Below are 15,856 nucleotides of genomic sequence, written 5' to 3' on the forward strand. Positions count from 1 at the left end.
TGGAGATGGAGTCACAAAGCAGTGTCTGCACAGTGAATACAATTAAAGGAAAGCCTCTGGAAATGTCCAAGGGGAAATTAGATAACATGTGCTTTGATGCAGGGATTTGGAGTTTGAAGGTGAAAAAGACAGGCAAGACATCAGAAGTCTGCCTCTGCTTAGCCCCAGTTCAGCACATTAACATTCTGCTAATGTGTCTTAGTAAGTTCTTCACCGAACTCAATTTGCTCGTTTTTCTCAAGTATCATCAGACATTTCAAATATCTTTCAGATTAAAAGAAGTCCTAAAGTTAGACTTCTATTATGAGTGGATGCTGAGATCAATTTTTTTTCTTACGTTATTATTAAACAACGAAAGGGAAAAGTGCTTGCTGGTCCATTTGGGCTGGAACATTAGGTTCTCGTTTTGCTGTCCTGGCAGCCACTAGATCTGTGCATGGAGGAGAAATGTCTACTTTTGCCCTGGTCCATTCTTAGCAATGGGCTGCGCTCTTGGCTGTACCCCGTGGCTAGATAGTCCCTGAGAGAAGCATCCATGGTTCACCCTGAACTCAAATTCCCTCTTATTTCCCTCAGATGCTCCTACTGTGCCTTTTTTCCCCCTCAAGGTAATAATATGTCTGACTGAGTCAGAACACACTCTCAGGAGTGCCTGACTCCCACCAATGGGTCAAGTGGGCTCTGCTGTCTTTAGTTTCTGACCAAGACACTGATGGGAACCAGACTGAAATGAACAGACATATCATAGAAGATAGTTGAGATGGCATGGAGAACAGTGGGAACCTTCTATTATCCTTTGAGGAACATAAGTAGGAGGGATCTCCTTTTTACCTCTTGTATTACCTGTATTACAATAGCAATTTACTGAGCTCCTACGCAGAGCCAACCTAGGAATAAATAAGAAAATGTTCTTGTCCTCAGGAATTTCTGGTAGAATGTGTGTGTGTGTGCATGTGATACATATGACCACAGTAAACCCTCATAGAATGTCATGGAACCTCACCAGAATTTTGTATGGAGGAGACCAATTCTCCTCTCTCTCTGCCTGAGCCAAGATATCTTTTAGGGAGTATTATGCTCAGAGTAGAGTCCTTTACTTGAGCTCCAGAGTTTACAATGTAACATCTTCAAATCTCTCTCTGACTCTGATATCCCTGCCTTCCTGTTATAACAACCCTTGTGACAACCTTGGTTTCACCTGAGTAATCCAGGATAATCTCTTCTCAAGATCCTTAACATAATAATATCCACAAAGTCCCTTTTTCCATGGAAGGTGACATATTCACAGGTTCCAGGGAATGAAGTGTTACCATGTTTGAGGGTCATTACTCTGCCTACCACAGAGGACATCCATGTTAATATTATACTACTCCATTATCTCCCTTGTTCTGCCCATGCCATCTAAAACTGAAGAAAGTGTCTTTGCTGGTTTGGTTTTACTCTTCTTTTTATGGCAATATTATATGGTGACCATACACTGAAATTCTAGCCAATTTATATCCCAAGGCCTTTCCCACTCCTCCATCAGTTAACCACGCCCTCCCATTTTGCACTGATGCCATTGTTGGTTTGGACCTGAGTATAGGGGAATGGCAGCTGATCTCCTGACTGGACACTGGCTGCAGTGAGGTAAAAGTGTATGCCCTTCAGTCACTTAGGGAGAAAGTAGGTGTACATTTTAGAGTCCTCTCTGAGACTGCTGTGGAGTTTATGAATGGAGAGTGTGGAAAGTATGCCTAATAACCCAACCAATAGCAAGCCTCTGGCAATATCAGTGTTATTACCTTATGCCCAAGTGGGCAGGCGATGCCTTAGAGTTTGAGTCCACAGAGTAAAAGTCCTAATATGGGGCAAACAGGAAGGAGGAACAATTACCCACTTAATATATCCTCTTGAAAGCTTGTCAGTCATTTTATTGTGGGGAAAAAACATGGTGTTTAGACTTGGGTTTGAATCCCACTTTCATCCCTCATGAGCTGTGCCGTCTTGGACAAATCACTAAACCTCTCTGCACTTAAGTTTTCTCACCTTTAGAACAGAGAATAATAATAATGTTTACTGAGTCATGGTCTCTCTGTGTTTTTTTTCTCCAATTAAAAAAGCCACATGAATTAGAGAAAACAGTTAGTTTGCATTTTGGCTATGCCATTCTAACTCAGCAGAGGGAGAGTCACATTCTCTGGCAGCTTCTACCATCCAGAGTGTGTAGTCGCAAAGCCTGAGAACAAGGCCAGGCAGCAAGCTTGCAAACAGGAGGGATGTTGTGACTCTTTCTTTCTTTTTCTTTATTTCTTTCTTTTTTTTTTTTTTTTGGCTAAACATAAATGAACAATGTGAGGATGCACTTGCCTTCCCAAAGAGAACTTCATATCATTTGATGTATAAAATTGACCAAGTGATTCATCCCTTAGTTTCCAAACATTAAGTAAAATAGATCCATCTGGGCCAAATTAAAATTCAAAATACTTTTTTCATGAAGAAATATAAACTCACTGCCAAAACCACAAGGGGAATGAGACAAGTGGCTAACACTTACAAATCGCCTTTAAACTCTGAGGAAAGCCTGACTTCTGAAAAAGCACTGTCACAGAAACTCTGTAACCTTCTACTGAAGAATATAATGGAAATTTAGGGGACCATCGGCCACCAGGATGTAGCCATGATTTACTGGTAATTCAGACCAGGTTCCCAAAGTCAAATATTTCCATTTCAGTAAATTTACTGAAGACTGATGTCATGGAACCTCATATTAGGTCACCAGAGCTATATATTGGGTGGACGGGAACTAAGATGACCCCATGATTAGGAAACAGGAAACTCACATCTCCTGAACCTGGCCTGTGGGACATGCTCTGTATGACGCTCACAATGATCCTGTGAGCATAATACACAGTGTGATGCATAGTATCATCCTCATTTTCTAGCAGTTCTGAGAATTCAGGGCTTCGTCTCAAGTCCCAGACGTGAGTGGCAGAGCCAGGATTGGAATCCTTACCTTTGCTGACTAGGCTCACTTCCTACACCACAGTATGTCTGCCAAGTTATAACAGGATTGACACCGACAGGCTATCTTATTCCATGATGTCACCCTGACTGATTTGCCTATATGCCGCCCCCCCCCCCGCCCCAAATCACCTTTAGGGTCATTTCTCTGGGAGTAAAAATTAGCATCAAAGTACTAGTATTTTACTTGGCAGAAACACATTCACAGTGACTTTATTTATCAACGATAAGATGGAATATATATATATACATGGTTGAGAAAATGAATCCATCAGAAAGGCAATATTAAAATAAAAAAGGGCTATAAGAACATATAGACCTGGGTTTGAATCCCAAATTTACTACTTATAAACTATGCACTAAATAAAGCTTGCTTAACCTCTACCTGTCTCAGTTTTTTTTTTTTCTTTTCTGTGGAGGGGGTGATACTTTCTATTATAAAAAACTGTGTGAAGATAGATAGATGATAGATAGATAGATAGATAGATAGATAGATAGATAGACAGAAGATAGATGATAGATAGATAATACATATAAAAGTATAGATAGATAATACATATAAAAGTACTCAGTGCAACCTCTGCAATCAGGTAGTTGCTCGGAAAGTGTTTATGACACAGACGATGAAGCAGGTTATTAAGGATCATTATTGGAAAAGCACAAATGAATTCACTTGTTCTCTAGCAGAGAGGAAGGGTAAGGACACATAAGTTTTGGTTGGGGATAGCTGGGGAGGCATCACGCTGGTGTTAGGAAGTGGCCACGACTATGAGGAATTTGATGATAAACTGAAGAGGTTATTGAAAGGAAGTCGAGGGAGCTGGAAGGTGGGCAGATGGCAGCCCCCTGCTCAGGCTAAGCCTCTTCAGTCCATTCCCTGACTCCTGCCCACACATATTTGACATGCTGCAATTCCCTGCCCACACTGTGTTGGGTCATACCTCTGGGCTGTTGTTCATATTGTTCCCCCAAACTCTGTACCCCATGATGTTTATCTGGTTCATGTCATCTTTTATTCTTTGGGATTCAATGCAGGTGTCAGCCTTCCAGGAAGCCTTCCCGAAACCTCCAGATTGGACAAAGTGTCCTTTTTAGCCTGACTTCCTTCTGCATTGTCTCCTTTATCATGTCATATACTACAAAAATTAATGATTTGTATATGGTTTGGTCTCCCCCACTATTCCATGAGCTGCTCCTAAAGGCACAGTTTGTGTCTTATTTGTCTTTATATTCCTAGAATTCAGCAATGTACTTATAGTGATTACTCTAAAAACACTGGCTGGAATTACACTGGACTGGGTCAAGGTGGGAAACGCTAGGATTCCTTGTCTATTTCATGAGATTTTATCGAGGTTAGGCATACCAGAAGACACAAAAAGAATTATGTAGGAAATTAGTATAAATCCTCATAATTCCTAATTATAATAAAATGCTCATATTAATAAGTATAATAAATATGATAAATAGTAAAAACAAGTCAGATTTTTTCTGCAAAAACAAAATCTATATAGTTAAAAATCACCATTAAATAGAAGAGATATTGGGTAGCCCTTTCAAGTTCAAATTTTACCTCAGAGGCTTCTAAGAGAAAACACCAGTCAAATCAGGCTCAGCTGAAGGAATGACCGTGGCAAGAAAGTACAGTTCCGTAAAGATCCAGGGAAGAGTTTTCAGGGAAACTCCTGGGGGCAAGTCACATTTCGTACCCATTCAGTCTCAGTTTTTCACAGTTCAGGCTACAAAATATGAAGAGCTGGAATGGGGACCATTGTGGAATGGTTATCTGCATGGGTCCTGAAGCCAGCCTGTCTTTATTGGAAGCCTGCCTCTTCTACTGACTGTGTTTATGGATTTGAGCAAGTAAGTTACCCTCTGCTTAGCTTGGTTGCCTTATCTGTAAGATCAGGATTGTTTTGAGGATTAAAAGAGTTAATCCACAGAAGGGTTTTGTTTTGAGCAGCAGCAGGCCCATCCATCACCAAGTGCTTAATGAATATAAGTATTCACTGTCCTCCACCCTTCTTTGTGTTCACTGTCAAATGCCAGTGCTGTTCACACGTCATTATTCGTATATCCACCCATCTATCCATTTATTCAACAAACATTTTTAAGCGCAAACCACATGCCTGGCACTATGCTGCGTTCCAAAAGTCCAGGAAAAATGAAGACATGGACCCTGTGCTTAGTCGGTTCACACGATAATGTGTGAATGTGTGTGTCTGCTCACATGCATGCATGTGCATGTGTTTAAGGGAGTCTTACAGTTAAACATGGAATTATAACACAGGATGATGAATGTGTGAGAGGGAGAAGCACATGGCTCATTTGGATGATAAAGGGTGGAACCTAATATGGTCTCGGAGAATCAGGACAGGCTTGCCAGTAGAAGCGGTATCAAAGATGAGTGTGATTTAACCGAGTGAGAGTTGAGGGTGGTGGGTCCAGTGTGTTTTTTAACAAATTAACTGCATTGATAGAGGCCTGAAAAGCAAGAAAATTGAGTGGGTCTGAATGGAAAGTCAAGCAGGGAGTGACTAGATGCCAGGCTGGCCGGAGGAGGGCTCACGCCATCAAGGGCCTTTCCTGGCATGGAAGGGGAAGGAAGTTTGGCTCTATCTTATCCTCGCTGGTGAAGCCCTAAGGACAGCTAAGCAGGCATAAAGTATTTAAATAGTATCTATTGTTTGAATTGGATCCTTTGGGCAGTTTTTCTAATTCTCCACGTGTAGAATTTGCTGCTTCTAACTCTGGGCCCCTCTGTTCCCCTGTAGACTCCTATCATAGCACTCTATCACTTTATTGAACTTAACCTGTTTCCAGTTCTATTTCGGGAGACTGAGGGCTCCTCAAAGACTGTTTCTTACTTATCTCTGTATCCCCGGAATCTACTTGGCACAGAACAGGCACTCAGTGGAAGCTTGATTAAAAACAAAAAGTTTACTTGTAGCAGGAAGTATTTTTTCTTATATTTTTCAAACAAAGTATTCTCAGATAAAATCTGGGTAATGAAGTCAACAAAGTGAGTAGTTCTGCTCCATGTAATGGCAGTGTGATCCCTAAGAGCTGCTGCCTACCCGAATCAACATCTATCACTGGGCGCTGCTGTGTGTCAGGCATGGTGCTAGGCGCTGAGGAAGACAGAAGTACTTTTAAGACAGCATTGCATAGTTGTGAAAATATCGCATGTCTACACAAAACAGCCCCCCCACCAGGTCCCTAGGGCCTACCACAGTGCCTGACAACGTTCAGTTCTGTTTGTATAAATAATAAATGAAGAAGGTGTGAGGAATGTGTGCTAAATGTTCTGGGAGTCCAGATGAGGGAAAATCTGTGAGACAGTTTAATCTGATAAGGTTTCAGCGGGGAAGCTGGGCCCCGGAAGAGAAAAACAACCTGGAAAGATAGAAGGAAGAGGCAGGGGCTTCTAAAGAGAAAGAGATACACCAATGTCCCTTCATATAGACTAATAACTCCTTAATGACATCTGAGCAATGGAAATCATCAAAGCTCTGAACATAGTTGGGGTATGTTGGCATTCACACAAGGGAACCAATTTTCCAGGCCAGCTATAATCTGGGCAATGGACATGAAAGGGCTAGTGGTTGCTTTAGCAGGTAGTCTGACTGGACTCTCGTGACAATGTCAATGAAAGCAAAGTTAATTAGTTAATTGAAACAAAAGCGGCAAATGATAGTTTCTAAAATTAAGGTGGAGGCAGTGCTAACGTTTCTGCCGCTTGAGAATCCCCAGTGAGGCTTTTACCTTCTGAGAAGATGCATGTTCTGAGCTACAGCCTCTGTCATCCATTTAGCCATGAAGTGCCCACTGCGTCTGAGAACCTTAGCCCCACGACCCTGGAAATTCTGAATCTTGTAGAACCAGAACTTTAGACTCATCACATTCAGTGCTTTATTTAGGTCAGAACTGGTTTTGTGTTCATTTGTCAGTTTGCAGCTGAAGTGAAGGCCTTACACGGAAGCATGGCATTATCTGCTTGACAATGATTTGAGGCTGTACCATGTCGTGCTGGAAAATTAGTGTCTAGAACCAAAATGTTAATCACAGGGACCTCTATACATTGATGGCATAAATAGTACGTTTCTATATAAAAAAATCTATAGTGAGTCACTCCGTTTAAATAAAAATCTCCCTTTGCTATTTCAGTGAGTTGAATGACTGACTCTGGGCACTTTTCTTTTTGGTGCTCTAGGGTGAGACTGTTTTACTTCCCAGAAAACTGTTAGATCTCTTAGCATTGGCTCTATTTTTCCCTTAGGTGCTCAGAGAAAAACAATGGTTCTCTCTCCATGACCAGAGGTGGAAATTGGCTCTTTCTGTCCCCCTTCTCACTGAAGATAGTCTCCCAGAAACATCTTCTCTTTGGCGATGATGATATTTTCCATTGTGAATCCCCTTTGTAGTATCAGTGCTCCAGAAAGTTAAGAGAGTTACTTGAAAATAATAGTCCTGTGTTAAACAAGCTTGGGAAATGATTGAAAAGAATGAATGAATGAATGATTGGTTTCTTCACTGCAAAACTTCTCAGTGTTTATCCCTAAACACAGTCACACTATTCTAAAGGAATAGTCAAGAGTGTTTTCAAGCTTCTTTGACCAAATACTTTTTTTTTTAAGGGAACAATTTGTGAGACTAGCTGTCTAAAGAATACATCCTGGGGAAGGCTCAGCTCTAAGGCCAATGAGCTAAGGCCTCAGTTGAGAGTTGTATGTAACTGGTCACAAGACTAAGAGTGGGGGCGCCTGGGTGGCTCAGTCGTTAAGCATCTGCCTTCAGCTCAGGGCGTGATCCCGGCGTTATGGGATTGAACCCCACATCAGGCTCCTCCGCTATGAGCCTGCTTCTTCCTCTCCCACTCCCCCTGCTTGTGTTCCCTCTCTCGCTGGCTGTCTCTATCTCAGTCGAATAAATAAATAAAATCTTTAAAAAAAAAAGACTGTAAGAGTGTTCTAACACACTGGTCCTCACATTCCCCATTTGAAAAACGGGGAAGATTATTGCTTCTCCTTTTAATATTTTGTGACCACTAGGTAATTCTCCTACCATTACTATTACTGCTGCCACTACTAGGTACTATCACTTTATACGGCAGACACTATTTATGGGCTTATCCAATAAGCACTTGAAACCCCCTTCTCCCTCTCAGTTTCCATTATAGAAGATGTAAAAGATAAATGTACACTTTTTTCTACTCTCTTGCAGCTAGGGGTAACTACATGAGACAGTTTTGGCCAAAGAGATAGAAAGGCAATTATGGAATCCTGAGAAGACCATTGTTTTCCCTAATGAAAGGGTGTAACACATGGAGCCATTGTGCAACCATGAGTAAAAAGGCCTGGAGAGGGGGCCTGGGTGGTTCTGTTGGTTAAGCGTCTGCCTTCAGCTCAGGTCATGATCCCAGGGTCCTGAGATCAAGTCCCATGTCAGCCTCCCTGGTCAGCTTCTCCCTTTCCCTCTGCCTCTCACCCTGCCTTGTACGTTTGCTCTCTCCCTCACTCACTCTCTCTCTTAAATAAATACAATCTTAAAAAAAAAAAAAGGCCCAGAGACCAGTGGAGATGTTGGCTTTGGCACCACTGAGCATTGGAAGACCACCAGGAGCTGTCTGTCTACATGTTTCTTGTAATACGAGGGAAATGAAACCCATACAAATCATATAAATCTCTGAAAATCAGGCTTTCTCTTATTTGGCAGCTGAACACATTTCTAAAGATTTATCTACCATTTATTGAGTGCTTTCTATGCACTAAAGTAAGCATTTAACACATATCACTTCATTCACTCTCACAACATGGATCATTATCTACCATTTTACAGTTGAGGAAACAGACTGACGTACCTTGTTCAAATTCACACTGCTAGATTTGAATCTAGGTGTGGCTCCAAAGCCAGAACTATACACTAGTTTGTTCTATTTGCATCTACTATCTCTACATCCACTGCTCCAAAGACTATGTCCTAACTTTTGAGTCACTATAACCTTGTGAGGTATTACTTTCATTCTAAAGTATGCAATTAGTGTCATCTTTAAAATGGAGCTCTAGCTGTCTGCCATGAGATGTAGAAGGGATATCCATAGGCCTTTTCAAACAGGGCCCAGACCCAGTCTGGGTTTATAGTAGCCTGCCTCTCTATGTAACAGATGGAAGAAAGCAGAACCAGGCTGGGCCTAGCATAGCAGCTGCTTCTCTCCAAAGACCAACGGTCAGAGATTTAAGTTAACTATTTAAGCCCCTTATAGATCCCAATAGATGGGCTCATTGGCATATTACAGAATTCAAGCCTGAGAAGCCCAACTGATGAAGGTAATTTAGAATAAAATATGAAAATATTAGAAGCATCCAAGTTCACTTCTCTCCCCATCATTTAATTCCTAGAGATAGATAATGTGATACACACTGGACTTTATAAATTAAAAGGGAAGATAAATCCATATATAACCAGTTATATCTTACAATGTGATAAATACCATATTAACATGTTGTTAATTGATGTTGGATCACAGAGAATAAATACTTAGTGTGAGAGGTCATGGGAAACATAGAGGAAAATAATTTTAGTTTGGATCTAAATTATTTTGTAGGGTTATAGCTAAAGGGGGGGGCTGGTAGGGGATATGTGTGTGATGCAAGGATATTATAGCTTTTTCTGGCCTTTCTTCTCCATATCAAAAGCAGGATCCAGCAAAAAATAAGTCACTATATAATCCGACCATAGCCTGTCTCAGCCATCATCACACAGACCAGCATTTGCCACGTCTACATACAGGAAACTCAACAAGTGTCAAATGTCCCTCCTCATCATCTTCAATATTCTAAAACCCAAACTACAAAATCCTGTCATCAAGGACTACACGGCCCTGTAGGAAAAACAAGTTAAAATACTGCCCCAAATCCTGAGAATTTCTGTTTCCTATTGGCACTATCACTAAATTGTGTTATTTATTTTGCCCCTTATTTCCTAAAGTAGAGAAGAAATAGTTGAAAATGGTAACTTAATGTTACTAGAGGCATGTTAGAATTATAACAAAACGTGAGATCAATCGATGGGATAGATGACCTGATTCTTGAGCAGAAACTGAGGACCATGGGAGTGCAGGGGATATTTGTAATAGAGATCACAGTAGACTTCATGTTATGAAAGGTAGGAGAACCACTAGGGGATAGTAGTATGCACACCTGAACACAAGCAAGAAATACCCACCGCATTCCTACTTCCCAAATTTATTTGCTCAATAAATATCCCAAAGATTATTAAGTGTCTTCTATGTGTCACATGCCCTTCTTGGTACTTCCAGGCACTGGAGGCCACTCCTAAGGAGCTCACCTTGCCTAAATTAGGACAAAGGGTGTGCTCTACAATCTGGCAAGGAACTAGACCATGTCAAAATGGAGATGCTCTAGAAAGCTCAGGCTGTGTAATTAATGTGTGTATAGACCTATATTGTCTTTTACGATGCTCTCTTTGTTATTAGCATCATCCTGATTACATGCCTGACACAGAGACTTCCAGGGGTGGAAGAAGACTGACAAGTGTTAATGTAGTTAAAAATAATAGCAAACACACACTTATGTGGCATATACTTTACATGTATTTACTTATTTAGTCTCACAACCCTGTTTGAAGGCTGTGTTTCATTATTTCCATTCATCAGAGAAGGAAACCACAGCACAGGGAGGTTAAATGATTTGCCCACGGTTCCACAGCTGGTAGGTGATGCTCCCAGTATTCAATCCCAGAGCTGCCTGGCTCTGTACTCTGATACCTTCAGTAAAGTATCTGCTGTGTACCTGGCCTTTACACATATATTATTTCTTTCACTCTTTACAATCCTCTGAGGTAGGTGATATGATCTCAATTTGGCAGATGAAGAAACTCAGGCTCAGAGAAAAGGAATGGCAGTACCAGAGTTCAGACTCAGGAGAAGCTGGCTACAAAGCCGGTGCTCTTCCCCATTGCTCCACACTGTCTAAGGAGCCTGCCTTGGGTGAGCTTTTGGGGCACTTAGGCAGAGGTTCACAATTCTATTCCTCTAGCAGCCTGTTTGTTTTACCTATCAGAATGCCTTGGAAGATTTTATTTAAAGAGAGAGTTTGGTAAAAGAAAAGTTTGAAAAATAAATCTTCTTGGACAAAATAAAAGGCTGATCATACGGAAGTTTCAGAAAAAGAGTATTCTAGAGAGGAGTCAGGAAAGCAGATGGAAAATATTCTAGCAATTTAGATAGATGAAAGGCCTTCTGGGTAGACCATGACATTGCCAGGATTTATCGAAGAAGTAGAAGACACAGTTGTTCATCCCAAGATTTACAATTTAGTTAAATAGCTTGCTCAGTGTACATGGAAAAAGATGAGAGGCATACAGGAATTAGAAAAAAATAAAATAAAAGAGGCAAAGATACAAGTTAATAATGCAAATGAATTAAGCTATGTGATTAAGTATCTTGTAAGTGCTTTTCAATCCTCAGAAGACACAGTATCTTTACCATCACCATTATTCAGGCTTTGAAGAATTAGGGCTGATAGAAAGGTGGGACTTTCCACGCAGGCTAAATTATGGCATAAGAGAATTGTTCAAGCAATAATATTTTGCTATTTGTCTTCCATTCAAAAGATGTTTATCTTCCATTTATTTATCTAGACTTTAGGAGAATTGTAAAATCTCTGTAGAGTAAGCAGATGATATCCTAACTAGCTCTTTTGATATGTACTTCTTAAATGGAGGGAGTCCTTATTCCCAGGAACAATCTATGTAGCCTTTTTAATACCTCCGAATTTGTTCCCAAGCCACTGATAAGATGATCTCATTGCTCCCCTGTTGGAAAGTTATTAGTTGCACTAATTTCACATCATCCCACCCAAAGAGGCCACAGTCTTCTCTTTCCCAGAGAAGCAGGGAAGGAGAAAATGGTTACTAGCCAGTCTTACCACTAGCATAAGTCTGAGCAGCTCCATGGGATGATAGGTTACACTTTAAGTTTTTAAAGTTTGTCATATTTAAACAGATTTTAAGGAACCATATATCTCTAGGATAGCATGAAATATAGCAATCTATGCTACCAGTATTCTCTAGATGTTTGTTAAAGAAACAGATCTCAATCAGCTAAAAAAAATGATCTCATTGCTTTCTGAAGTGCCTTGGGAGGTATTTATCACATAAGGAAGTCCCTCATGGTGGGGGAATCATTGGCTATTGGCTCCAGATTCTTTTAAGATGGGAACTGCCCCATAAGTACTACCTTGAAGGGTGGGATAGGACTGTGGACAACAGAGAAAATGGGAAACTGGCTAGTTGTTGTAGAAGATAATATGCAAGGTTACTTTTGCCTCTTTTGGATACTTAGACATTTCCCAAAGAGTTCATGTTTTCCATTAAGAACTAAAACGTAGAGTCTACATTCACATGTGTCTATGGGATGGGCAGTCAAGAGCTCTTCTGGGCTTGGAAAAGGTCAGGCACACAGCGCAGCCAGATATGTAAGGCTCATGGCACTCCGTGTTCAGCATAATCTTCTATGTTAAGAATAACCTTCTCTACTCTGGTCTGGTGAATTAGAATTTGGTCCATGATGTATTTCTGTCCCCTCAGGACCTGGAGGTCCTTGCCTTGGCTTAATGACTTAACTGTGCTCTTCCTGCCCTTTTGGACCTTATTTCCTTTTTGCCGAAACTCTGTTTTTTTTCTTTATTCCAACTTTGCTGTTTCTGGCTTTGGCATAACTAACTGGGGCCACATCCAATTAACCCCATAAAAACCATTCAACGAGAATGCCCAAGGCCCCTTTCCCAACCCTCTGCCTCCCAGAGTTTAATTCACTCAGCTATTTCCCATTTAAAAGATCCAGGAAGCAAATGCCTTTGCTTCAGCTATAGGGGCCAGTGCCCCACAACTTCCCCCCACAACTTTTACCTTAGGGTTTCCCCAGAGGAGCCCCTCCTCTTCCACAGGTTGACCAGGCTGCTGGATCTGCTGGCTGCTGAGGATGACTTGCCATCCCCCACGTGCATGCGCACCACGGTAGATGTGGTGAAGGCGCTGCGCACATTTCTCTCTGGTTTGGCCAGGATGATGTACACCTTCGGCACAAACATGCAGCCTAGTGCCACTGTGGCACTGAGACTGACTGAGAAACACATGGTGATGATTTTGTAGTTGCTGCCAAAGTAGATTGGCACAAAGGCCAGCCATATAATGCAGGTGGTGTACATTGTGAAGGCGATATACTTGGCCTCGTTGAAGTTAGCTGGAACATTTCTGGTCTTGAAAGCATAGAAGGTACAGCTTAAAATCAGCAAGCCATTGTATCCAAGAGGAGTGACAACTCCTAGGTTGGTGGTATTACAGATCAGGTAGACTTCTCGAATGCTTGGGTAGTCATGCATTATATCAGGAGGCTCCATTATAAAGAGGGCAACAATGATGCCCAACTGAATGCATATGAGAATGAAAGCAATCACAAGCTGGGCACAGGCACTCATGAATCTGGGCTTTTTGGTACAGATCTTCTTCTTGCTGCCGGCCAGGATCCTTGCAATACGATTGGTCTTGGTTACAAGGGCTGAGTAGCTCATGGCTGGGGAAAGACCAATACCAATTCTCTGAAGGTAGCAGTAAATCTGTTTAGGCTTTGCAATGAGGCAGAAGGTACATAAGTAACCCAGGCAGATGCCAGCCAGGATGATATAGCAGAGTTCCCTGCTAGAGGATTTGACTACTGGTGTATCGCGGTAAATGATGAAGACTGCAGTGACAAACAGGGTGGCCAGCAGGCCGAGGCAAGCAAACACCACAGCTGCAATAGGCTCAGGGTCACCCCAGCGAAGATACTGTACTGGAATCAAGTCACAACCTGCAGAGACACAGACACATATTGGAAAAAAAAGGAAGAAACATTTACTTGGATCACCTAAGTAAACTGCCTAAGTTACAAGCAGCTGCTTATGACCCTTTCACTTTGACTCCACTCTACCTTTCTAATCTCAGTATCCTATGCTACTCAGTTCTTCGTATATTCATTCATAAAATATGTATCTTTATAGTATCACATACTCTGCAATAGGAGCTGTTCTAGGTTCTGAAAACAAAATGGTAAACAACATGCTCCCTGCTCTCCTAAGAAATAACTGGGGAGGGAGTGCTTCTAAATAATTACTTACAACTGTGATAAGGGCCATTAAGAAGGACAGCATGGTTCCTAATGCAGTCTGTGGGAGCAATCAAAGCCTCCTTCAACAGGATTGAGCAAATGGAAGTGTTGGTTTGATTAGTTTGGGCATTCAGTAGGTTTGGCGCACAGAGATTAATTGTAAGGAAGGACCGAGGGGGCACTGGAGGCATGAAAGAAGGTCACTGTACAGGTGCAATGAGTGGCCTAGATAAGGCTGGGAGGTAGGCAGGAAGGGATCTTGCAGGGCAGAGAGGCCTAGACCAATAGGAAATCATTGGAAGGATCTATATACAGGAGAGGAAGGACATGGTCAGATCTGTTTTAAACATTCCTTTGGTTGCTGTGTGGATATGGGATGAGGTAAAGGTGTGGACAGATTTGAAAATTACTTGAAACAATACAGATAGTTTAAATGGATGTGGGTCTCCTTGAAAGGTCAAGAAATCAAGAATGACCAACGTTGGATCCATCTGTGCTGTCCTTGAATCCACTGTATAGAAAAGTTAGGATTTTCAGAGAATTGTATGGTTCCAATGTTATATTAGAGAAGATACTTTAAAAAGGGGGGGGAGGGTAGCAGAGGCAAAGTGACCCCAAAGGCAAACAATTGATCTGTGTGGGAAGTGCCAACACTCCAAAAATTATTCTTGACTCATGGCTTGCAGGTTTTTATATTACTTCATCACATCAGAAAAAATGACAAAACTTGGCATCATTTGGATTATGCACCTTCTTTTCACATTTCTTTAGGATGGTGGTTCTCAAACTTGACTGCACACTGGAATCACCCAGAGACATTTTCAAAAAAATACTGTGGCTGGGTCTCACTGTCAGAGTTTCTGATTTAACTGGTCTGGACATCAGGATTTTTAACAGACACTCCAAGTGATTCTAAACGTGCAGCCAAAGTTGAGAACCACTGCTCTAGAAGGGTCATTTCTCTGTGTGTGTGTGTGTGTGTGTGTGTGTGTGTGTGTGTGTGTGTGTATGTATAAAGTATCATTTTTTATATTTAACAGAAACATAGAAATATAGAAACCATATTGAGTGAGCAGGAAAAGAGTTAAACAATCTGGAGCATTGGAGATTTGAGGAACATGGCAGAGATAATAATTGCCGGCAAATATCCATTCTCCCCTTTATTCTCAGCAACAGATCTCTAATTTCATTTGGGGCTGGTAAAGGGTGCAGCTACACTACATTTTCCAGCAACCTTTGCAGTCAGATGTGCTATGTGACTAGGTTTTAGCTAGAAATATGTAAGCAGGGAACTCCTTATAGAAAAATGACTCATCTTGGAGAATACCCTTTTTGCCCTTCTCGGCTTTCTCCTTCTCCTGCCTGGAATATAAAGATGATGGCTAGAGCTCCAGCAGTTATCTTGAAATTTAAGGTAATTTTAAGGACAGAAAATGTGTTCTGAGTTTTGGAAGAGAATCACTGTTAACCATGGAATCACAGAGTAGCTCTAGACTGTGGACATCTCATTTGCCTTGCGTAGGCTACTTTTCCCCCTGATGTATGCAGCCAAACCAAATCCTAATTGACACAGGTATAAAATTTTCTATTAAATTCCCATATCCCATGATCAACGGTGTTGTACTAAGAGGCTTTGAATACCAAAGATTACTTGGAGGTAGGGGAGACAATAATAAGTAATGATAGCAA

The 15,856-nt window shown here is 41.3% G+C and overlaps 1 protein-coding gene across 3 annotated transcripts in view; it reads right to left on the reverse strand.

Moving 5' to 3' along the window:
* The window catches only part of GRM5 (glutamate metabotropic receptor 5), a 496,070-nt gene that overhangs the window by 45,444 nt on the left and 434,770 nt on the right, over positions 1-15,856 (reverse strand). For all 3 annotated transcript variants that reach the window (XM_045797501.2, XM_045797500.2, XM_045797499.2), the window contains exon 7: positions 12,931-13,870. In XM_045797501.2, the coding sequence (XP_045653457.1) occupies positions 12,931-13,870 (940 nt within the window). The remainder of the gene's footprint in view (positions 1-12,930; positions 13,871-15,856) is intronic.

This window comes from Ursus americanus, chromosome 16 (assembly GCF_024610735.1).
Source record: "Ursus americanus isolate L20-20 chromosome 16, mUrsAme1.1.p, whole genome shotgun sequence".
In the NCBI taxonomy this organism is placed as follows: domain Eukaryota; kingdom Metazoa; phylum Chordata; class Mammalia; order Carnivora; family Ursidae; genus Ursus; species Ursus americanus.